At 49.0% G+C, this 22,860-nt stretch overlaps 1 protein-coding gene across 1 annotated transcript; it reads left to right on the top strand.

Moving 5' to 3' along the window:
* Positions 1–17,570: 17,570 nt before the first annotated feature.
* On the top strand, positions 17,571–20,215 carry HOXB13 (homeobox B13). The gene is made up of 2 exons (XM_061391486.1): positions 17,571–18,670; positions 19,556–20,215. The coding sequence occupies exons 1-2, from the start codon at positions 18,067–18,069 to the stop codon at positions 19,807–19,809; spliced, it is 858 nt and encodes a 285-aa protein (XP_061247470.1). The 5' UTR covers positions 17,571–18,066; the 3' UTR covers positions 19,810–20,215.
* Positions 20,216–22,860: the final 2,645 nt, after the last annotated feature.

Genomic DNA, 22,860 nt, shown 5'->3' on the forward strand with positions numbered 1-22,860 from the left:
AAATCCCTCTCAGCCCAAACCTAAATATGTGGGGTGGGGCGTGAAAAGGACTGGATTGTCCACTGGGTCTAGTAACCACCATATTATGTTCTTGCTTTCTTAGTTCCCTTTGCTTTTTGAAGTGATGCTCACACACACACACACACACTAAAAGGGGATCACACTAAATAGGAGACTGTCTACATCAGAAACAATCAGTTGCTGGGAAACAGGACCGGTGGTTTTCCCCAAAGCCCAGGGGGATCATAGCCCCAGGTTCACAGACCATCTGTCCAGGGTGGAGGGAACCACTGTTAGAAAGCTGGTTCTTCTCACCCCAGTCACTTGCTTCAAGCACCCCGCTGCGACCAGGGACACTGGTTCTGCCCTCAAATCCTTGTCTCTCCATTCCTCCTAAGAAAGAGAAGTCTTCTGGAAAAAAACACCCCAGGAAAACAGGCTCTGGCCAAAGAGGGAGCTGGGGGTGTGGAGAAGGCATCCACAGGGGAGGACAGAGGGTCTCTGGAGTGGGGATGGAGAGGTCCTCTTCCTGGAGGAACTCCCTCCCTTTCTGGACAGGAGCTGAGCTCTTCAACCCAAATATGTGGTCTACACTCAAGCAATTGTTTGGATAAATCGGAAAATTTTCTCACCTGAAATAATGCAATCATGGGACCAAGAAGTTAAAAGTCCTTTGACCAGAAATCAAATAAGAAAGCCTTTCCCAAAAGAAAGAAAGCCCCTCAGAACTCTCCTGGGAAAGAGGTCTTTTGACTAAGAAATAGATGTTATAATCTAATTTTAAAAAGCCTTTAAAATTCGATTTACCAAATCCATACCTCAATTTCAATAATTCTGAGGGGATAAAACTTTATACCAAATCGTGGGGAAAGTATATCTTGTTTTCAAATCTGAAACGCTACCCCGAGGCATTTGACTGGCTTGAAATTCCCCCCCAGTTCCTAGTCTGTTTCGGGCACACAGCAAGTGCTCAGTAAGTGTTGGCAGGCACATCCTCGCCTCCTTGTGTATATCCGGCTCCTGACGCTGGAACTCTGCAGGGCCCGAATTCTCTCTCGATCTTTTCTCTAACGATCGGCCTAATGTTTGAGGGGCCCAATTTCTTTTTATAGCGCCCGGGTAGGATCAAGGCGCAAACCATTCTGCCTTCCAAAGAATTTCTGAAAGTGGTGGGAATGAGCGGAATGAGGATTACTTCCCAGAAAAGCGCTGCAAAGGCTGCTTTTGAGCCCCCGGAATATCCAGTGCTTTAGAAAGAGAGGCTGTGTTTGGGACCTGAGACAGGGGAACCCTCCTGGAGTTTTGCGAGGCAGGATGCGGGGCGGTTGGCTCATTGCGAGGATCCCGCCGCTGATGGGGGCCTCTGGAGAGAGCGGTACGCGCGGCCTGTGCGGCTCCCCCGTTCCCTAATACCTCCTACTCCTCGCTGGCCTCCCTCGTCCCCCAGCTTCAGCCCCGCCGCCTCTCCCCAGCCCACGTCAGTCCCGCCGTTCCAGGTGTCCTCTGGGAATAAATAAATGCGTGGAGATCACTAGGTCCCGAGAGGGAGAGCCTTTCTCTCAGTATCCCGAGAACCGACGCCAAGTCGACAGCTGTCCTCCCCCGTCCAGAACCCCGAAGGGCCGAATCTCCTAAGGCCCATCTGCCAGCTGTTTGTTTGGAGCAGCCGTATCTTAGACTCTACTTCAATTTTCTAGGGTTTTGTGAGTTCTTAAGTGAGAGTCTGCTGACCTGCGGAGGGGTTTGCCTGGGGTCGGGGCTCTTGGGGAGGGAAACAACGAGTCGGGACTGAGGTTCGAGCTCTGCGGCGGCAGCGCTGTAGCGGTTTCCATCAGAGTCCGACATGGGACTTTTCTGTCTTCTAATCTTAAGGAGAGTCGAAGAAGGGAGGAAATGATTAAGAAAAGCCAACTCTATCCAATAAAAATGAAACTCTGCAAGAGAAAATCGAAGTGGGTAATAGTCTGAAATCTACACTCCATTCCTTCCAGAAAAGAAAAAAAATTGTCGGGAAAACTCTAATACATATAAACTTCAAATCCTCAGTCACAAGTATAATTCTATTGACCAAAAAAAAAAAAAAAATGACCTCACATTTTAATAAAATATAAAAAACAAATTAGAAATTAGATTAACAAAAAACAATAGAAAAATAGGAGGACAAGAAAAGACAGTTTTCTGAGAAAGGACATACAAATTGCTTTAACACTGTGAGACTAGGTTCAGCTTCCATGAATATCAAAAATGCACAAAACCTTTGATACAACCCATTTCTAAGAACATGTGATACACATATACTTGCATAAATACACAGAGTAGTGTATTTTGGTATAATAGGAAAAAAGGAAGAGAAAATTGGAAACATTTTATCAATAGTCACCCGGTTGAATAAATTGTGGCACATTCATACAATAAAATGAAACCATTAAAAAGACATTAGTAAAGACACAAAAGCATCATTAACATTTTTTAAAAAAACAAAAGACAATATGCAAAGCTATGTATATGATGTGCTGCCACTTTTGTTAGAGGTACTTGTAAGGATACCAAGGACTCTGGAAACAGTGCCTCTGGTCAGAAGTGATCAAAGAACTACTTTTCTGGTATTTATTATTATTATAAATCTGGTATTTGTTATTTTAATAGTGTACATTATAAATTTTATACAGGATAAATTTTATTATTAAAAAATTGAAAACAGAAAAATTAAAAATGAATTACATGTATGCTTATAAGATCTAATTAATGCAATCTTTGTAACAACTAAAATGCAGACTTCTCTCAGACACTTAGGACTCGTAAAAACCAGACCGTTAACTTACTCGTTTTAAAAAATACAAGCAAAGGTTTTTTGGTTTTGTTTTCTGTAACAAGTTTGCAGAGAACGATACTAAAGCAGGTCCCTAGCTTGTAGTCTGAGTAAAAAGATTTATTTGGGGATGGGGGGAGTAGGAACTAACTTTTAGCCCTAAGACCAGGTCTATACCTCCGAGATCTCCGACAGAAGAGTGAAAAAGACACATTATTTGCACCATTCAGAGCAAAAATCAAACCAAACTCTAGCAGTTCAATTTGAAGTTGAAACATGTACTGTTGAGGGACTTTCCGCCTCCTCCGGGTCTGCTTGGCTCTGTTTTAGATCTTCGGACCTTATCGCCTGGGACCCGCCGGGCCGCTCTAGGAGATGTTGTTTCGGCGGCCATTTGGCTGGGAGTCGGCGGGCGAGGCAAGCTGGGGCTGCCCGGGTGAATCTGGGGATGAAGACCGGGCAGAGCCAGGGGCACCCTCCTCTGATGCGAGTAAATGCCCCGGGAGGGAAATGCCCTGCTCTGCTCCGCTCGCGGCTTCCCCCACCGGCCCAGGCAGACGTGAGTGCCCGAACCCAGGAGCGCCTGGTTTCCCAACCATCTTTGACCGCCCGCTTCGGGCAATCTCCCTATATTGGACTGGCTCCCGCGCCTCGTTCAAAAGCAGGCTGGCCCTTCGGGCAGGTTATCCGAAGATAAGCCAACGGGCCTGAGGTTCTCCCGATCCTTACACTGATCTGAGGGCCGGGAGTGGGTTGGGGGACGTGGGGCGAGAGCCCGGCGGCTTCTGGGGCGCCTGTGGGTCCGTGTCCCTGAAGCGACCAGCGACTGACTCTAATCCGTGCAGGAGAAACATGCGTCTGGGTCCCAAATCCCACCTTGCCTAGACCAGTGCCTCGGCTCTCTTCCTGACCTTCCTTGCTAAAATATATGGACACTGAGGCCCAGAAAGATTAAAAGACATTTGCTGGAGCTGGGTCAAGGAGGAGATACTGGGGACGGCTTCTTGGTCAGCAGGATCCTTGGCAAACCCAGAGAATGAATTGTGTGAGGGGGAATGGGCCAGTAAGGGAGGTAGGAGTGGGAGGTGGGGACCATCTGGGTCAGGAGAGGGGTTGCTGAAGGAGAATGAGATCCCACCCTCCTGGAGACCCCACAGGGGTTTTGACTTAAGCGACAGAAAGCCAGTTCCACCCCACCACCACCCGCAGCCATGTCTCCTCAAAGAGCACCTGTGCAGAGGCTGAAATGGTCCAAATATGGGAATTATAAATTGATTGGATTTAGCCCCAAACCATTAATTTCCTCTATTTCCTCCTTTTTCTCTCTTCCTGGGGATTCTGCTACCCATTTTCAGTCCTCTCCGAAGGCGCTTCTAAATGAAGGAAACATCAGAGTCCGCCAGGCAGGGCCCTTGGAATCTTGTTCATCTGTCACATCCTCCCCCATTTGACTGGCCTGGCTAAAATGGAATGGGGGCTTGGAATCTGAATATTTGCCTAAATGCTCCAGCTTTCTTTGTGTAAATATGGCTGTGACTCTGTCACACCAGGCAAGAGATGACCACGAATAAGACTAAAACTAAAAGCAAAAACTTACTGGCTTTGGGGGTCTTGAAAATCATTGGTGGGTCTTTGGTCCTGTTTGGTCCTGCTTCTGACTTGTAACCTGATCAAGAAATAAATACAATTGGAACTGATACAACTTCAGGATCACTGGAGATTGTTTTGTTTATACACAACCAAAGCATGTCCTTTCCAATACTGAACCAGGAAAGGTGACAGATTTCCCCCCTGGGGAGTGGGGGAGTCTGCTCTTAGATTAGAGCAGAAGGAGCCTGATCACCTCCCTTCAGGAGTTAACAGCTCAGAGAAAGTGAAAAATCCAGCCAATCAACGATTGTTTGGTTGGAGAAAAGCCAAACAATGGCTCTGGCTGATTCTTCCGGAATTGTCTGAGCTGACTGGTCTTTAGAAGGCCAACCAGCAGGTGCTGAACTGGGAGATCAGTATCTGTGTCAGTACAGGTTCTGGAAGGTCCCAGCCTCCGCTGCTCTCCTATCCAACTGTCTAGGACCTCGCCTCTGTTCTGATGCACTGAAATGTCCTAATTTCACTCCAATTTCTATCCTTATTCTTTTCTTTGTATGTGCTCCCATCTGGCCCTCTGTCCGTCTCTGTCATAGACTACATTCATTTCTCTAGGGGGCTTTTGCTTAATTCAGTCATTCATGCCTGGTGAAAAAATTAGCAGGTCACTGGTTAACTGGCTCAAATGTTGGGTCAGAGCATTTGAGTGATGGCACAACTGCTGTCTGTGGTTCTGTCACTCTGGCTTTTCGCAGGCAGAGCTTGTGGGTACCGTCTAGGATACCCTTCATGGACTGGACACGTTGTCTTCATGGGGAGGGTGACTCCCCTACCTAGGTTTATTATAATCCCACATATTTCAACATGATATCAAATTTTTTTTCCTCCTGAAACCGACAATTTGACTAAGGCAGAGAGGGAAGACAATTTTGTTTCAGTTCGGAGTCTCCTTCTCTTGGTCATGTGTGGAAAAAAATTCCAGGCCAAGATTCCAGCCGAAACAGATTTTCCTCACTATTTGAAAGGACCCCACTTAAGGGGTCAGCCAGGACAGCTTTCTGGGGTCCAGAAGGAACTGAGCAGTGTTTGAAGCCGAGCCTCTCTTTTCCTAAAAAAATAAATTCTGGCATCCAAACCAAGGAGGAAAATTAAAGGAGGCAAAAAGGAAAAGAAAACCAGAAAGAAAACAAACTGGGGGAGGCCTCTCTTGACTCAGATCTGGCTCAGTCCAGGTCCCCTGGCACAGCCTCCATACCCAACTCAGGGGCCAGACCAAGACTAAGAGAAAACACTTCATCCTGCTCTTCTTTTAAAAGTCTCCCACCCTTCTCTAGGGCAGGAATCCAGACACAATGCCAGAATTTCCCACCTCTTCTCTGTGGGTGGGGATGCTTAAAGTCACCCTGGACTCCTGCCCCTCTACCCTTCTCCCCGCCTCCCACTAGTACTGCCTTGATCTGGGAAAAGTGTTAAAGTGTTAGTCTCTTAGGCCTGCCAACTCTTTGCAACCCCGTGGACTGTAGCCCTCCAGGCTCCTCTGTCCATGGCATTTTCCAGGCAAGTATACTGGAGTGGGGGTGCGTTACTTCCTCTGGGGCTTCTTCCTGACCTAGGGATCTAACCCTGGGTCTCCTGCTTTACAGGCAGATTCTTTACTGTCTGGGCCACCAGGGGGAGGAGCCTAGCCATCGGGTATCACTGCTCAGAGTAGCCAGACTGCTCCCGGACCCACAGTACCTCCAGACTCCCTTCAAATGCACACATTCAACCTAATCCCTCAAAAAGGTCTAAACAATGTAGACTCCCTAATGGTATGGACCTGCCCTGCAGTGCTAATGGCTCTATAGAGATCCCACACTCCTTCTTGGAAGGAGCCTGCTTTGTAGGTGTGGTGCTTGGCATTAAGGACTTTTAAGTTAAACAGAAAAGAGAGTAAATCCTAGACAGGAGCAATTCCGTGCTTGCACAGCACAGATCTTGTGATGTGCAGCAAACATGAATCTTGGAAGATAAACATCGAATTTCAGAGGCCCCAGCAGCGGGAAGACCTGCAGCTGCCAGGTTGGCTGAAGCAAAATTTAGCAGCATTTCTAGTTTGCAAAGAGATGGCTTCCCATATCCTTTGCAGACATTGCACAACAAGTGATTAATATACATAAATGTACATGCGTGCACGAAACACCAGATTTTCTAGGGGAAAAAACCCTGTCAAATAAGCAGTTGGGAAAACAAGACTAAATCTCTTAGTACTGCTGGCTGGCTGAGGAAGCTCTTTTTAAGCCAAAGTCACACCTTTATTTCACCCCAAGAACTTCAAAGGATAAATATGAGTTTTGTATAAACCTCTGGAGAGGATCACAAGCTGCTTGTTACTCAGAATGCATTATGTGAGATTCATTTTACAAGGGCAAACTGTATTTCACACATGAGTCACCTTGAATAACCCAATAATTAATTAAAACCACGTTCTGCAGTGGAGAAATTTATTACATTCGCCGGCTTTTTATGAGCTAGGTGTAGTTTGGAAATGAAAAATGTTGAGGACTCTTCAGTATGTCTGTGCTACATTCTGCATTGGCTCACGGTGACTCCCTGTCTCCGGGTCCCAGAAAGCAGAGTCAGTCGGGGGTGTGGGACCTCAGTTGGGAAGGGTAGAACCCAGTTATTGCAGCTGAGTTGGACTCTCTTCAGTTTTTGTAACCAGGGCCTGGGGCAGTGTTTCCTGGACTTCCTCCTGGAGATGAGTTGGGGCTTTGGGGTGCTTGAGGGATCCCTGGAAAGAGGAAAGTGGTGTAGCCAATAGAGAAGGGGCAATGGGAAGAGGGAAGAGACAAAATCCTGACTTGTGCCACGCTGCTTGGCAATTCCTGGGAAAGAGGAGTGGGCATTGTGGTATTCTTCATGACAAGGAGGTCATAGCTTCTTTGGCTGGGTACCACCAAGTCCAGATCTCTTCTTAGTTTGGGGGAGGTGCTTTTTGTGTACCCAGCCAAAGAAGCTATGTGTAGAGGTGCTTTTCCATAGACATAGGACCAGAACAAGCTTGTAGGTTGGTTTCTCTTCCCCTAGTAGAAATCCCACATTCATCTTAGGCACTGCCAACTCAGAGCTACAACTTGTTGGTTATACGTATGTTGTAATCTTTATGCAGCAACTTCACTTCCCTCTTTATTGTCTCCAAGCAGCACTGTACAGAAGGCTGGGCAGAGACAATCACTCCCATTTTACAGATGGCGAGACAGAGGGCTGGAGAGAGATGGCCAGATCTCTCAGGACATGCAGCTAGCAACATGTGTCAGAGCAGGGAGAGAAATTCCAGCTCCCCATGTCAATAATGCCCAAAGGGCAGGAAGGAATAAGAGATGGCAAAGCTAGTCTGGCCACTCCACCTTGGAAATAGACAATGCTCTTTAGTTCTCTTGGGAAGCGTGGTGGCCTCTGGGGGCACCTCCAAAGAAGGGACTGGACAGTCATGCCCCAGTGGCAGTAATCTTGCTTCTAGATCTGAAGCTGAGTATCAGTCTTTGACACTCTTCGAAACCTGGATAATTCAAAGACTCATCAGAGGGTCCCATTCTTGACTGCCTGGGAGGGGAAGAAAGAGGGAATAAGGGAACCAAAGGAAGGCAGAATGTGGTCTGTGGGGGGAGGGGCATTGCCTGGCCCAGCTCCACTTTCTTTGGGAGAAGATATAGGAAATTGTGCAGTTTTCCTGTCCATGGCCAGCTGCCCTGGACAGTGGAGCAGAAACCTGTAAAAATAAGTCTTTTGGCCTAACATAGAACAGCAATCTTTCTTGAAGATGACAAATATAGGGCTTCCCTGGTGGCTCAAAGGTAAAGAATCTGCCTGCCAGTGCCTAAGATCCCCTGGAGAAGGAAATGGCAACTCACTCCAGTATTTTTGCCTGGGAAATCCCATGTGCAGAGGTGACTGGTGGGCTACAATCCATGGGGTCGCAGAGTCTGACAGGACTTAGTGACTAAACAATGAAATATCTCTGGGAATTGGGTTGACCCAGGGTTTTAAATAAACAAATTGTATGAAAAAAAGGAGACAAGGAAACTGCTATAAGAAACTTCAGACATATCAACTAAATGTAATGTATGACTTTATTTCAATTATGATTTGAGCAAACTAATTGTAAAAAGATAATTTTGAGACAACTGAGGAAACTGAAACACAGATCGTATTAAAAGATTATTGTTAATTTTGTTACGTGTGATAATCACATGAAGGAACTGCTAAAAAAAAGAAAGGAAAAAGAAGTCCTTATCTGTTAAGAATTCAAACAAAGTATATTTGGATGAAATGCTGCCTGTGACTTGCTTTAAAATACTCCAGAAAAAAAAAAAAACTGAAATATGATTGGTTTTGAGTTGATAAGGGTTGACACTGAGTGATGAGTTTAAGGAGTTATGATACTCTTCTGTGGAGAAGGCAATGGCAAACCATTCCAGTACTCTTGCCTGGAAAATCCCAGAGGAGGAGCCTGGTAGGTTGCAGTCCATGGGGTCGCACAGAGCCGGACACGACTGAAGTGACTTAGCAGCAGCAGCAGCAGCATGCTCTTCTATATGTGTGAAATTTCATTTTTACTGTTTTCTATGTATATGAAATTTGCTACTAGAAAACAAATCAATAAGGCTGTGGGTCCACATCCCCCAAATCCACACACACAATATCAAGGAGTGTGCCTCTGAGAACCCTCATGGAATCAAGTTCAGAATGTTTAGGCTCATCAAACTCCCATTTTTCCCCAGGGAGAGAGCAGGATTGGAAAGTATTTTAGCACCAGACTGACCCCATCGTTTTCTTTCTCTGCAGTGCTATGGGGCCATGAGACAGTGAGGAGTTTGAGTCTCAGAGGATTCAGCTACAGGTGAACATTTCCAGGCATAGCTCCCTCCTTGCTCTAATGGACAAAGCTCGGAGATGAAACAGGGTGGCAGGGGTACGGATAAGTGAGCTGAGTTCAGTCCATACCTTTTTGGTTTTACATCAACTATGCCTCGATTTTTTAAATGCTATGTGTTAAAGGATTCGTTTTATTTTGGAGTCAATATTTTATTTTTCCCAAATCCCTTTGTTTCCTCCTTTTCCCTTTAGTAACTTCCCAAATATATCAAGTCTATTTGTATCAGGTAGTACTTTTTAATGGGATTCATTTCCATTTTAAAAGTTGGAAACGACTTGGTGTTTGAATAGGAAGAGAAAGAGAAATGGTCAGAGCCTGGATTTGGTGCCATAAAGACCAGTGTTGGAGTTCGGACCTCATTATTCATCAGTCTCTAGAGGTTGAGCAAATTAATCTCCTAAACCTCAGTTTTCTTATCTATAAAACGGGAGTAACAATTGCCCTTAACGCAGGTCTGTTGCTGTGAGGATTAAATGAAAGGCACATGCGGGGCTATTACAGGCCCCCGCACACCCACACACGGGTTACGACGACGTCGACATTTCTCAAGGGCCGCCCCAGGAAGCCGGAGGAGCAGCGCGCAGGGACGTAGGGGCGTGAGGAGCTGGCCAAAGCGGTGTCCGAGAGGCTGCGAAGCAAATCCGCGAGGGCAGTCGCCAGCGCTCCTCCTCCGATGCTCTAAGCGGGTTTTGGTCCAGCGGGAACTTCCGCCCTGAGGTCAATCTCCTCCTGAGGATGGGGGATCCCTGGAGGGCAAGGTGCACCTAGCGAGGTAGAGGAGGTCTCCCGTGGGTGGGAGAAAGATAGGACTCCCATGCTTTCCAGCTGTGGCTTTGAGGTTAGAGACCTCACCCGCCGGCGGGGCCGCTTTGCCACACGCCAGCGGGCGCACAGACCTCGCTGGGGGCGGTGTCTGCCGTTGCATTACTGAAAAATCTGCCCTACCAGGTGTTTACACAAGAGCAAGGAAGGGAATGAAGGCTCTTGGACAAAAGTGGGAAGTCCTTAGGCCCCCCTCGTCTTGACTGGGTTCCTTGGGAGCCTCCTGGCCCGCTTAACATGCACTGATCTCAGGCCAGGAAGGGCCCCTCAGGACAAGGTCCACGGTTCATTTGCACCTCCCCTGGTTTAAGGCTTGGCCTGCATCTCTGGGTCAGACGATTCCTGAGGCTAGAAAAACCATGTCGATGGGGGCAAGCAGGGGGTAAATGAACCCAAAGGTAGGCTAATGTGAGGGATTCCAATCCAAGGACAGAGAGCACCCCCAATCTGTCTGCATCACCCCTAAATACACACCACACACACACACACACACACAACTACAGAGCTGGGTTGGGCCTGCAGTAGATCTTGGAGGATATTGAGGGACTGGAGAGGATGGAAATATTCAGTCTGCTTCCCATGACTTCCTCAGGCCCCCATCTGGGCCTCTGGGGCCAAGTTCTATTCATATGAAAGTTTCCAGGCTGATCTCAGGAATAAGTAACTGGAATCCTGGTCTTGTCTAGAGTAGCTGGAACAGCCAGACAAGCAGTGCTTCAGCCTGGGAGGGGGTGCCCTTGTGATCAAGCTTTGACCCCATAGGACCTGGTAGATAAGGAGCTGAGACTTGAAAACCACTCTGAACTTGTGAAGCTTCTACATAGTCACTCAAAAGTCCCTGTCTGACTTTGGGACTCCCTGGGAGAGTCATGGAGATGGATAGGTATCACTGGAAGTTCCAACGTTCCATCCAGCCACCATAACTGACTACTGAAGGTAGGCATCCCTCTCCTGCTCCCACTATGGCAGCACAGAGCTGCCTGGAGTCACAGAATTGGCTGTGGATTTCCTGAGGTCAAGTCATTTTGACTTGGGCAAGACAGCTTCTTTTCCTCAGCATCTGCCACCCAGCCACTCAAACACATAGCTGACTGGAACTGAATGATTTCTAAGGATCCTCCCAATTCCAAATGCCAAGTTACTAGTTTGGGTAAGTAGGGAATTTGAGGCTTCCTATTCTAACCTTCTAGATCCTTAGCTCCCAATTTAGCTTCTATATCTAGAGCTTCAAAGATTGGAATCTCCTCCCAAGCCCTACCCTGGCCACATAAGCAATGTGAGGGGAAAGTAAAGATCTTCATGTCTCTAGGGAAAAGATTTTTGACATCTGGGGACAATAACAGCCACAATCCTTTCAAATCATGGATAAATCTGTGGACTCAATGGAGACCAAAAAATAAAAAAAAAAATTTTTCCTAGTGGGTGATTTTCTCATTTAAAGTGAAAGGCATTTCATATAGCCTTTCAGAACTCTTAGAAAATCTCTGGTAGAGGCTAAAGGGGAAGAAGTCCTAGTTTAAGCCCAAGTGGATCAAGAGGTGAGCAGATTATGAACCCAGAGCTCGGCTCCAATCCCTAACCTCACTTTGATGGAGTTCCTCATGTGTGGGCAAATATCAGCTTTGGACATCTAGGGTCACACTGTAGACAATTGAACAGATTCCTCCCGCCTCATAAGGTATCAGGGTCTGAGGTAAATGGCCAGATCAGAACCTTGGGGGCCTGGCTGAGATGGGAGTCCTTAGGTAGTAACCAGGGCAGAGTCCTTAGGTGGTAACCAAGAACTACCCCATATTCATCTCAGGCTGGGATTCAGAAAGGCAGATGAGGTGTGTGTGTGTGTGTGTGTTTGTGTGTGTGTAGCCAGGCACTCTGGGATGCAGGAGGGTTATTTTCAAGCCTTATAGGCGGGTTTGGGACTGGAGGGGCCAGGGTCTCCATGTTGACATTCCTCTTGATTTAACGAGTGAAAACTTGGTGTTTGTCTCTAGCAGAGTCTATACATGAGTAGCCAGAATTTATCCTAATAATTATCACTTACATCCAACATTCCTTGAGGGGGGAAAAAACAAGGTGGAGATGGAGATAGGGGAGTTGTAAGAGACTCAGATTGCTTTCTTGAATTTGCAGGTAGGTTTCTTGATATATTTCCCATTCCTGAGCCCATCCAGGATCCCAGGGGCTGAAACAGAGGAATCTGAGTCTCTGAGGGCCCTAGAAGCATCTACAAATCCCAAAGGCATTGGCTGTGGGCTCCCATTTGAGGAACCCACCCTTGAGAGTGTGTGTAGAGGGTGGGGAGGCTGGAGGGCTCTGGGGAACTACAGGATGAGGGGTGGAGGAGGTGATCTCCAGCACCAGTTTTGTCCCATTTAATGGGCTACTGAGGAGCTTACACCCTGGGCCTGACTGTCCCAACTGAGTCAGTACATGTCGGTTGCCTCACAGAGGCCAGGTCGTAGGGCTGGGGCTCCCTCAAGGACCTAATAACTGTGCCCTGTCCTAGACCCGTGTAGAATAATCAGTGGTGAGCCTAGAAGCCTCTTGCTGACTCCCTCCACGACTTTCCTCCTAACTAATGCCCTCAACCTCCAGTAATCATCCCTTCCCTGCTCCTGCCTGCGCACCACCCTTGTGTCCAAAGTGAACAGTGACTCAGACTTATAGGGAAGCTGATCCCGCCCTTCCCTCCTTACACAGGGCAGATAGAAAAATGGAGGTGCAGAGAGGGGAGATGACATTGCCCACCACGCCAAGCTAGATTAGACCCTTGCCTGAGCCTTGTGCTCCCCATTCCTAATGGTTGGGGCCAGATGTCACTGGGCTTCTCTGGGTTGGGATTGCAGGCAGGTGACCTGGTTGGCCTCCCAGCAAAGCGTACTTTCCCCACAGCTTTACTCCCATCCCTTCTCGCTCTCCACCTCCCTCCCTTGGCTCTTGGCCCCACTCACGGTTCCCGGCTCAATGATTCTCTGGTTTCTGGGCTTCTGGGCGCCATCAGGACCATGGCAGCAACGTGGCTGGCACTAGCTTCTCCCCTTAGCAGACAGTCTTTGATCGCTCCTCAGATCCACTTGCTGGGTGGTGAAGGCCTAATAGGCTCTAATTTCTGGATCCTCAGCCTCAGCGTCTGAAGCATTTGCGTTTGTCCTGAGAGGGTCCTAATCCCAAGGATGTCGCAGGGCTAACAGGGTGAGAGGGACATGGAAGTGAGAGTGGCCTCCTCCTGATCAGCTGGGCTTCCACTCTCTGTTCTTGTAGCTCCCCGACTCTGCCGTCATTTTGTCCAAAACATTTTCCTGTGAGGCCTGGCCGGAGCCTGACTGATTTCACAGAGAAGGACCCCAGTGGCCTGTTATCCCCAAACAGGCCCAGTTGTTCAGGCTGGCTGGCGACTGGGCTCCAGGACCACTCTGCAAGGTACCCGCTAAGGTCAGACTCTGGCGGTGGGGAGCCCCCGGCAGGCTCTATGCCGACCTCCGAGAACAATGGAAAATTGGGAGGGCCAGGAAAGGGGTAGAGAAAAGTGAAAAGGGAAATAAGAGGGAAAGAAATAGAAACAATAAAATAGATGAGAGGGAAAGACAGAAAAGGAGGAGGGAAGGAAAAAGGAGAAAATGAAAGAAAGAAAAGTGAGAGGATGAAGAAGCAAACAAAAGAAAAAAGGTGTATGCGAGTCGGAGAGCAAGAAAGGAACCAAGGGAAAAATAAAGGTAATCGGCGGTGGGGGTGGGGAGAAAGTAAGCAGTAAAGACGTAAAGAAAGAAAATAAGAATGTCCCCAAAGCAATATAACCAAAATTGAAGGAGAGAAAGGCAGAAAGAAGAACACAAATATAAAAAGGAAAGAAAGATACCGAAAGACTAAAGACGGATGAAAGAACATAGAGACAGAAAGAAAGGATGGAAGAAAAGCCCAAAGAAAGGCGTGCACCCTGTTAGCCCATTTTCGTGAAATCAAGTAATCAACCTCCTCAAGCAGTTTGGCCAGGCCCGCGCAGTCTAGCCGGCCAGCGGAGCCCGGACCTTTCTAGAGACGCTGCGAATTCTCATTTTTCATCACGACCGACCTGAAAGCCGCGGAACCGCGTACATTCCTCCAGGTGGGAGAACGAAGACACCGAGAGCTCACTTAGTTTTACAAACATAAACCATAATTTAACAAATGGCCCAAGCGGGGCGGGTGGGCTTCTCTCGCCCCCCTCCCCCTAGTCGGCTGCCCGGAGCCCCGGCTCCGCGGGCGCTGACAAGGAGGTGCCAAGTCCCGATGGCCGGAATCCCTGCGGCCGCGCTCAAAGGCCTGGCTGTAAAGGTCATAGGCGGTCTGTGGGGCCGCTCTGAAAGGGCTCCCGGAGGTAAACAGACTCTTAACTTTCAACTTGGCCTTGACCTTCCAGGAGGTGTCTGGCCGGTATGTAAAGGAGCCGCTGAGGCTTTTCTTCGAGTTTGGCTGGGTCAGTAAACGGGGTTGGGGATCGGGGAGGCTCAGGGGTCCTGGGGGTCTGTCTGGAGGCTCCCAGCAGGACAAAAAGGAATCTGTGGGGCTGGGGGAAGGGCTGGCTCAGCCCAGGCGGGTGGGGAGGTCGGGGTGCCTTGGCTGTTCTAAATTCCGCCCTCAACTCTAGCGCTCAGGAAGGATACTGAGGTGCTGAGCCTCAGGTTCTGTACGTGGGAACTGCAGGCTTACTCAAGGCTCAAAGAGGCAAGTAAGAAGGGACCAATACTCGTTAGGGAAACTGTTCTTTTCTTTTCAAATAAAAACAGGTGGCTTGTAGTTCATTGGAAACGGAGACACATAAAGAAACACAAATAGAACCCATTTATTCAGTTTGTGAAATGCTTTCATGTGCAAAAACTCTTCACAGCATTCCTGAGGGGTAGAAATTACTGTGCCTTTGAGAATACATAATTTTACAGATAAGGAGACTTACTCTGCCTTACTTGACTCCAGTTGAGGTCTATGACAGGTCATGCGTGTTTGCAAATACAAAACATATACAGAAAATGGGAGCACATGCACATATGTTAATATGATATTTGAAACTGTTCCCTAGAATCTACTAGATGCTAAATAAATTGTAGAGCAAAACAGAAACACCCCCCACCCATAGTATTTATTTGTATTGAATTGTGTCTGTTTCCATAGAGGTCTCCAGCACAGTTGGTGAGCTTCTCCAGGGCAAGGTTTGAGCTGGTCTTCTCTGCATTCTACAATGATGCAGAATTACATGCATTCAGCTGCTTATTTCCATAAGACATAGATAAGAACATTAATATCCAAAAAGCACAATGGCAGGCAACATTGCTATGAATCTTGAAATTTTTGTATTTAATTATGTTCCTTCTAAAAAATAGAGATAAGCTGATGTAATGTGAAGAAATAACCCCATGTACATCTTGAATTCTTATGGTGAACATACCCATGTAACTAGCACATAGATAGAGATCTGAGATCCAGAATATTTCCAGCCTTATGTCACCTCCTAGTCAGAAGCTCCCCTTCCCAGGGCAATCTATTCTGACCTCTATCACCATAGATTTGATTTTGGCTATTCTTGATTGAACTGCATAGAAATAGAAGCATACAAAATTTGCTCTTTTGTGTAGCTTCTTTTACCCACCTATCTGTGCAATTTATCTATGTTGTGTGTAGCAGTGTTTTTTAAAATCGCTGTGTAGCACTATTGATGAACATTTGGGTTGTTTGTATTTTTGAGCTATAATAAATAAAGCTGCTTTAGATATTTTAGTACTTGTCTATTGATGGATATAAACATTCATTTCTGTTGGGTATATTCCCAGGAATGGAATTGATTTATCTATTTATAAAATTTAGGGATCTATTCATGCCTGTGTTGTCATCTACTAAGCAAAAAGCAGTAAAAAATTCTTAGTCGTTAGGTAAAAATCCTGGTATTTCTGCCTTTCATAATCAGACAAGCAAGAAGCTATAGCAAGAAACTGGAAAGCATCAAAGAGACATCGCCTCCCTTTTCTCTCCTGTTGTTTTCAAATACAACAAAATCCAGTGAGGATTTCATGCTTGGTGTCTTCAATTATCAGCAGTGGTCACTGAATGTGAGCTATACTGTTCCCTACAGCCCTGCAACTTGGAGCAAATCCGGTTGCATGGGCCCTTTCCTGAAAGATAGCTCAAGTTCAGACAGGTTACTGAGCGGGTATGGCCAATCCCACCTAGAGTGCAGAGTAGTCTGTTCTATAAAATTGCCATGACCTTCGTGTAGAATGCAAAAGTTCCTGTCTTCTCAAAAAAACCTGTGAGTTCTAGAAAAAGTGAACCCAGAAGATTTGATTTGGGAGGGGTAGTGATGGAAACAAAATCTCTGAAGACAGATCTGTGGGGGGGGGGGGGAAATGGTTTGGGGCTTCTGCCTTGCACTGCACAATAGTTCCCGACAGATGGGCCTCAGATAATTCCTCCAGTGGTTGAGATTCCCTCTCCCATGCCCTCTTCCTTCTTAGGAAAGGGAAAGCCTGGAGGAAGCAGATAGGCGTCCTGGGTTTTCTGGTCCTAGGCTTGGGTGGGAGTGTGCCAAGACCAGGGTGAGTTTTCTGGGCCCCGTGGAGTGTAGGAGAGGACAGAGAGACTGGGTACTTCATAAAGGCCAGGCTTCTGTATTCTTGGGATCCAGATTCCCCTGAAACTAGTTATTTACCAGTTAGCCAGGCCTGGTTTTCTGGAAATAATCTTAAATTCCAGAAAAGGGGGGAAAGGGTTTATCTTTTCTGACTGGTACTTCAGGATTTTATAACATTCTCTCTCAAACCCGTCCTTCAACTTCTCCCCCTTACTGTGTGTCTCTGGATCTCATTTTCCTGCTCTTTCTCTGCCTCTCTCTGAATATACAGGTCGTATGTGACATCTTTCCATATTTCTTTAGCCATCCTAAAACGGAAATCCAGACACCCTTTTACAGGCCAGGACCAGAAGCTCCATTTCCGCTTCAGGTCTGAACCTTTAGCGTCTCCAATTCTCATGTCTCCTTCTTCGGAGTCCGTGTCTCGCTCCCTTTCCTTTCCACCCCTCTTCGAATCCGGATCTTTATAGGCTAAGGGCGCTAGCTAGGGTCTCTGGGGAAGAGGCGTCCTAGGCACTTCCCGAGGTCCAGGAGTAGCTTATTACTGCGCATCCAGAATGGGAGGGGCACCTGGAGTGAACTGGGGTGTTAGTACTGGGACCCCAAAGCAAGGAGCTTCCAGAAATATCCCTTAACTCCCATTTTCTAGCCCCTTCTGGCTCAGGCGCATTCCCGGGTTTTTCCTTTCAGGCTCAGAGCGGCCTCCAGGCCCCACCCTCAACTCCCCTTCCCCCTACGAGATGGACACTTTATAGGGAGAGCTTTTTATTCTCTCGTTAAACCTGCCAAAGCACAGGAGACAGCCAGGGAGGGAGAGGAGGCGACCGAGGTGGGGCTGGCTCCGTCTCTCCTCTCCCGCCTCCCCACCCCCGACGTAGCTGGGTTGTTCCAAACTGGAAAGCGGCGGGAAGACACCCCGTCTCTTTTCTCTCGTTTTCAAATGCAATTTAAAAAAAAAGCCGAGAGAGAAAGAGAGGAGGGAGGAGAGGGAGAAGGAGGAAGGCGGGGAGAGAAGAAAGGAAGGAGGAGGGAGTGAGCAAGGGAGCGAGGGAGGGTGAGGAGGGAAAAGAGAGAAAGCGGGGGTAAAGTATTTTCGCAATTTCTGCAGTGAAGATTTTATGAGCCTCTCTCCGCCAGGCCGCAGCCAATCAGCCCGCGTGCCCGGGCACCTGCGGCTCCTGCGTCACGACGGCCGGGCTGAGCGAATGCAGGCGCCCAGCGAGCTGCCAGCGATTTAAAAGGCTTTGGATTCCCCGGGCCTGGGTGGGGAGAGCGAGCTGGTCCCCCCTGTATTCCCCACCCCCAGCGCCTCATGAGCCGATCCTCGGCCCCATGGAGCCCGGCAATTATACCACTTTGGACGGCGCCAAGGAGATCGAAGGCTTGCTGGGAGCCGGAGGGAGTCGGAACCTAGTCACCCACTCCCCACTGACCAGCCATCCAACGTCGGCGCCTACGCTGATGCCTGCTGTCAACTACGCCCCCCTGGATCTGCCAGGCTCTGCGGAACCGCCAAAGCAGTGCCACCCATGCCCCGGGGTGCCCCAGGGGGCGTCCCCAGCTCCGGTGCCTTACGGCTACTTTGGAGGCGGGTACTACTCCTGCCGAGTGTCCCGAAGCTCGCTGAAGCCCTGTGCCCAGGCGGCCACCCTGGCTGCCTACCCTGCGGAGACTCCCACGTCCGGGGAGGAGTACCCCAGCCGCCCCACCGAGTTTGCCTTCTACCCGGGATACCCGGGACCCTACCAGCCTATGGCCAGTTACCTGGATGTGTCCGTAGTGCAGACTTTGGGCGCCCCGGGTGAGCCTCGTCATGACTCCCTGCTGCCTGTGGACAGTTACCAGCCCTGGGCCCTTACCGGTGGCTGGAACAGCCAGATGTGTTGCCAGGGAGAACAGAACCCCCCAGGTCCTTTCTGGAAGGCAGCATTTGCAGGTAAGCTGCTCTGGATGCCCTTGGTGCTGAGTGTGGCATTGTAGACCCTGCCTGGATGGGTCTTGGGGCTGGTCAGGAGGAGCTTGGTTCTCCTTGGTTGGCTATTAGGGCTCTGAAGGAGGGTCCAGGCAGTTAGAGAGCCTGGGTGAAGGCCCCAGAGGGTCATTGTGAGGGGCCTAAGCTGGGTGCTATTTGAATCCTGAGGCCCACCAGGTCCCTGATCTCCCCCGGGGGCCTTGGGACCAGCCTTTCAATATGTCGGAGTGCTTGACTCTCTTTGCTGTTGTTTGGGACTTAGGGTGTTCCTGCCCAGTAGGACCCCAGTTTAATTCTTCTCAATTCATTGAGTGTGGGGGTGCAGCTGGGTGGGAACAGAGGAATTAGTTGTTCTGTAAAGAATACAACCCCTTACTTTCTCTCAGATGAGTTTTTCAGTTTCCAAAGAGAAGTGTAGATTTCCTGCAGCCGTGACTTAGGTGTGTGCATTGGTGCATGTGTGTGTGTGTGTGTGTGTGTGTGTGTGTTGGGAGTAGGGGCAGAAATGTGTTCCCTCCTGTACAGAATTTGTTTGTAGTATCTGTAAGAGTGGTCAAGAGTTGGAAAATGCATATGAGGGTGAACATATGCAGTCTAGGTGGGCTGGGTGTGTTTGCAGACTGCAGGCGTGAAGGCAGTGATGAGTGAGGGTGGCCTGCAGAAATCTCCTCTTTCCAAGGCTGGGTGGATCAGGAAACCAACCAGCTGGAAGCGGAGGTGTCCTCTTGTGCTTTGGATAACCTGAATGCTCTTGTAGGATAACCTAGGTTGTGGGGCCTGGGTCAGACCCTGGGCTTGCGCCAGGCTGTGGTTTGAGCATGTCTCTCTCTCCCTCCCTCTCCTGCATAGACTCAAGCTCGCAGCATCCGCCTGAGGGCTGCACCTTCCGTCGAGGCCGCAAGAAGCGCATTCCCTACAGCAAGGGACAGTTGCGGGAACTGGAGCGTGAGTATTCGGCTAACAAATTCATCACCAAGGACAAGAGGCGCAAGATCTCTGCTGCCACCAGCCTCTCAGAGCGCCAGATCACCATTTGGTTTCAGAATCGCCGGGTCAAGGAGAAGAAGGTCCTCGCCAAGGTCAAAACCAGCGCTACTCCGTGAGGGAGCTCCCTGGCTCTGGCTGGGAGGGGGAGGGGAAGTTGGGGTATCCTGGTGAGACCAGGAGCCTGCCTCGGCCAAGCTGGGGCCCCAGACTCTGCTTGAGAGGCTCCCAGAAGTGACACTCTTCCCAGGCCAATGTTCCTGGGCTGTTCTTCAGAGACAGTCTGGATATGCCATGGATCCCAAAGAGCCAGCAAGGCCCAGAGTTACAGCCCAGTCCCCCAGGTAACACTACCTAAGTGACTTTGTCCCAGTCATAATCATTCATTCTGGCAGTTGCAATAATCACCATAACCAGTACCAGTTGCCATGATAATTAGTATCATATTTTCTATCTAGAGCTCTGTAGAGCACTTTTAGAAACTGCTTTCATGGATTGAGCTGATCATGAATAAACTTGGAAGGAGACCAGTGACAGGACAGCTTCCTCTGGAACCTCTTCCATTTCCAACGCCTGTCCCCATCGCAGTGAAGGCAGGGGAGACAAGAAATGGGAGATTTACCCCTGTAACTACTGTTGCCCCTTTAGCATTTTTTCTAAGATGACAGCTAGGCAGGATGGCCAATGCTGGGGGGTACCTCTCCCTCCCTCCCTGCCCATCCCCTAGACTGTACCCACTGGTCTCAGAAGTCCATGTGCCTAACTCTTCAGTTTCGGCCCTGTGTGAAAATGAAGCCAGTGGACTGCCCTCCAGGATGTGTTCTTTCTTCCAGAGAAATGGGGTTTGAGAAAGTGCCTGGATAATTCACCAGTTCCTCTCCAAAACTTTCCAAGCCTTCCCTTAATGTTTCTGGTGGTTCTGGCCAAAGGAGGTAGGTCGTGGTTCATTGGGCATTTGGGAGCTGCATGAAATAGACATTTGTGGCCCTGTAAACAGCCCCTTACGCACAAATGATTGCAGAATGAGGGGAATAAGTAGCCTATCCATGGCAGGCACATCCCAAACACACTTGTATAGCCTAGAAGGAGAAAAAATGAATATGGCTGTTCACTACCCATTTCTCCTCTGCTTGCCTGCCGGTGACACCAAGGAGCTTCCGAGTCTCAGGCCTTGGAGTCTCAGGCAGGCTCTTTGCCGAGTGAAAGAACCAGGGGTGGCAGAAGCCCCCCAAAGCCGGTGTCAGAATGGGGAACCGCAGGCCGCGGGGACAATAGCGGGCTCAGACTTTTTCCTTTCCTTTGTGCTGGTTCCGTCCACATTCATTGATTCTGGGGGAGTGGAGGACAGTTTGGCACAACCCTGTTTTCCACAACCACGTAGACAATATGCGAATAGTGCGGAGTTCCAGAAACCTGGGGCACACCGGCTGTTCGCAGAGCCGGGGAACCTGAAGTCGTGTACCTAGGCCGGGACCTTGTCTGCGCGGAACATCAGCGGGGCTAAGCTGGATCTTCCCGCAGCCCGGGCTGGCGGGTTCTGTCAGCCTTCCGGCGATCGAACGCACAGGAATGAAGTGGAGAAGACGGGCCGCCAGACCCATGTTCCGAGCCTCCTCGCAGCGGGCAGTCGGGAGGCGAGCATCCGGAAGGGTCCCCGGCCACGTCTCGAAGGCCGCTCCATCTCAGAGCGGACTCCTTTTCCAGGAAACCCTGAGTTGGCCGCCGCAGCCGAGCAATTCGAGTCGGGTGGCATCCCAGTCCTGGCTCTTCTCGGAAGACTCTTCTAAGTGTTCCAAATCCCTCCCCGCCCCCCATCTTTTTTTTTTTTTTTTCAACCAAAGAGGATTCTAAAGATGAGGGGGAGAAAAAGCCCCGACTGGCAGTGACCCTCCCTCCCTGGGTCTTCTCAGATAGTGGGTGTGCTTGGGGAAGGGGAAGGTGTCAATTTCGTGATTTACACAGTCTTTCCAAGCCCCGTGGTCCAGTTTAAGCTCCCTGGTATCGCGCCTCGCCCAGAGAAAAGTTACTTTCTGCTTTCTACGTTCTTCAAGCGAAGTCCCAATCTTTAGTAATTTTTAATACCGCGAACTCCGAAGGTTAGTGGGTGCAGCCCCCCTCCCTTGCCGCTTCAGAAATTGAGAGACTTCAGGACAGATAGGCCTATGGGTAGGTGGCGTGTGGGACAGATGGGGGAGACCGCGCGTGGTGCTTGCTCCCTACAGAGGGAGGGGAAAGGCTTTAGGTTACCACTCGGACTTCCCGAGGTGACTTCGGGAGGCCTGCAGTCAGGGGCCTCGAGACTCTGAATTCCCGGGGCTCTAATGCCTCCATTCCGTTATCAAGGACTTAAAGTTTCCGGGCTCCTCTGTTGATGCTCTCGCAACAATTTTAGAACAAACAAAAGATGGGGGATTTTAGATTTCTCCCTCTACCAACGTGAGTTTGGCCTATTAAAAAGTCAAGGGCGCCCCCTTCCGGCAGAATCTCGCCATTTCAGAGAAATTTGCCAGTCGGCTCAGCTTTTTAACAATCCCTCAACTGAGCCTCTGGCTTCCGAAAGCCTGGGGACTCGGGCCTCCGGGGTTGGGGAATTCGTAGCCGCATGTGAGAGCGCTTGGACCCGGAGTCGCCTGAAATTGGGCCAGGGTACTGGCAAATGTATCAACCCTGCGGCGGAGAGACCCAGGAGGAAGGCTAGGAGGGCAGCAAAAGAGATCTCTAATAGAGAAAAAACAGGGTGGCCAAGGCACCCGGAGCAAGGCTGCGGCGCCATAAGCCCTCCGTCCAGCTCTTCATTCCACTGGAGTATTTTATTTATCTTCCTCGCCAGAACAATTCGCTGCGAACCTCTCTTGCGCTTCCCCCCGCCCCAAGTCATTTACTTGTATGGAATCTGTGCGGAAAAAAAAAAAAAAATCATTCAATTTTGCTTTGTGTTAAATCCTTTTATGGAACTTCTTTCCAAACACCAATGTTACTACCGAGGCGAATTATATCCCTTTCCACCGAGACCATTTAAAAATCTTTCAGTAATTTGTGTCTAAACTACAACAAAATCCATGTATCTACATTTACTTGCCTGCAGCTATTAGCTTTTTAAATAGGGCCACTTTAAGCTATTAATACAAGAGTGTTTCGCTAACATTTAGATTGAAATGCGTGAATACAAT

The sequence above is a fragment of the Bos javanicus genome, chromosome 19, assembly GCF_032452875.1.
Source record: "Bos javanicus breed banteng chromosome 19, ARS-OSU_banteng_1.0, whole genome shotgun sequence".
Classification (NCBI taxonomy): Eukaryota; Metazoa; Chordata; class Mammalia; order Artiodactyla; family Bovidae; genus Bos; species Bos javanicus.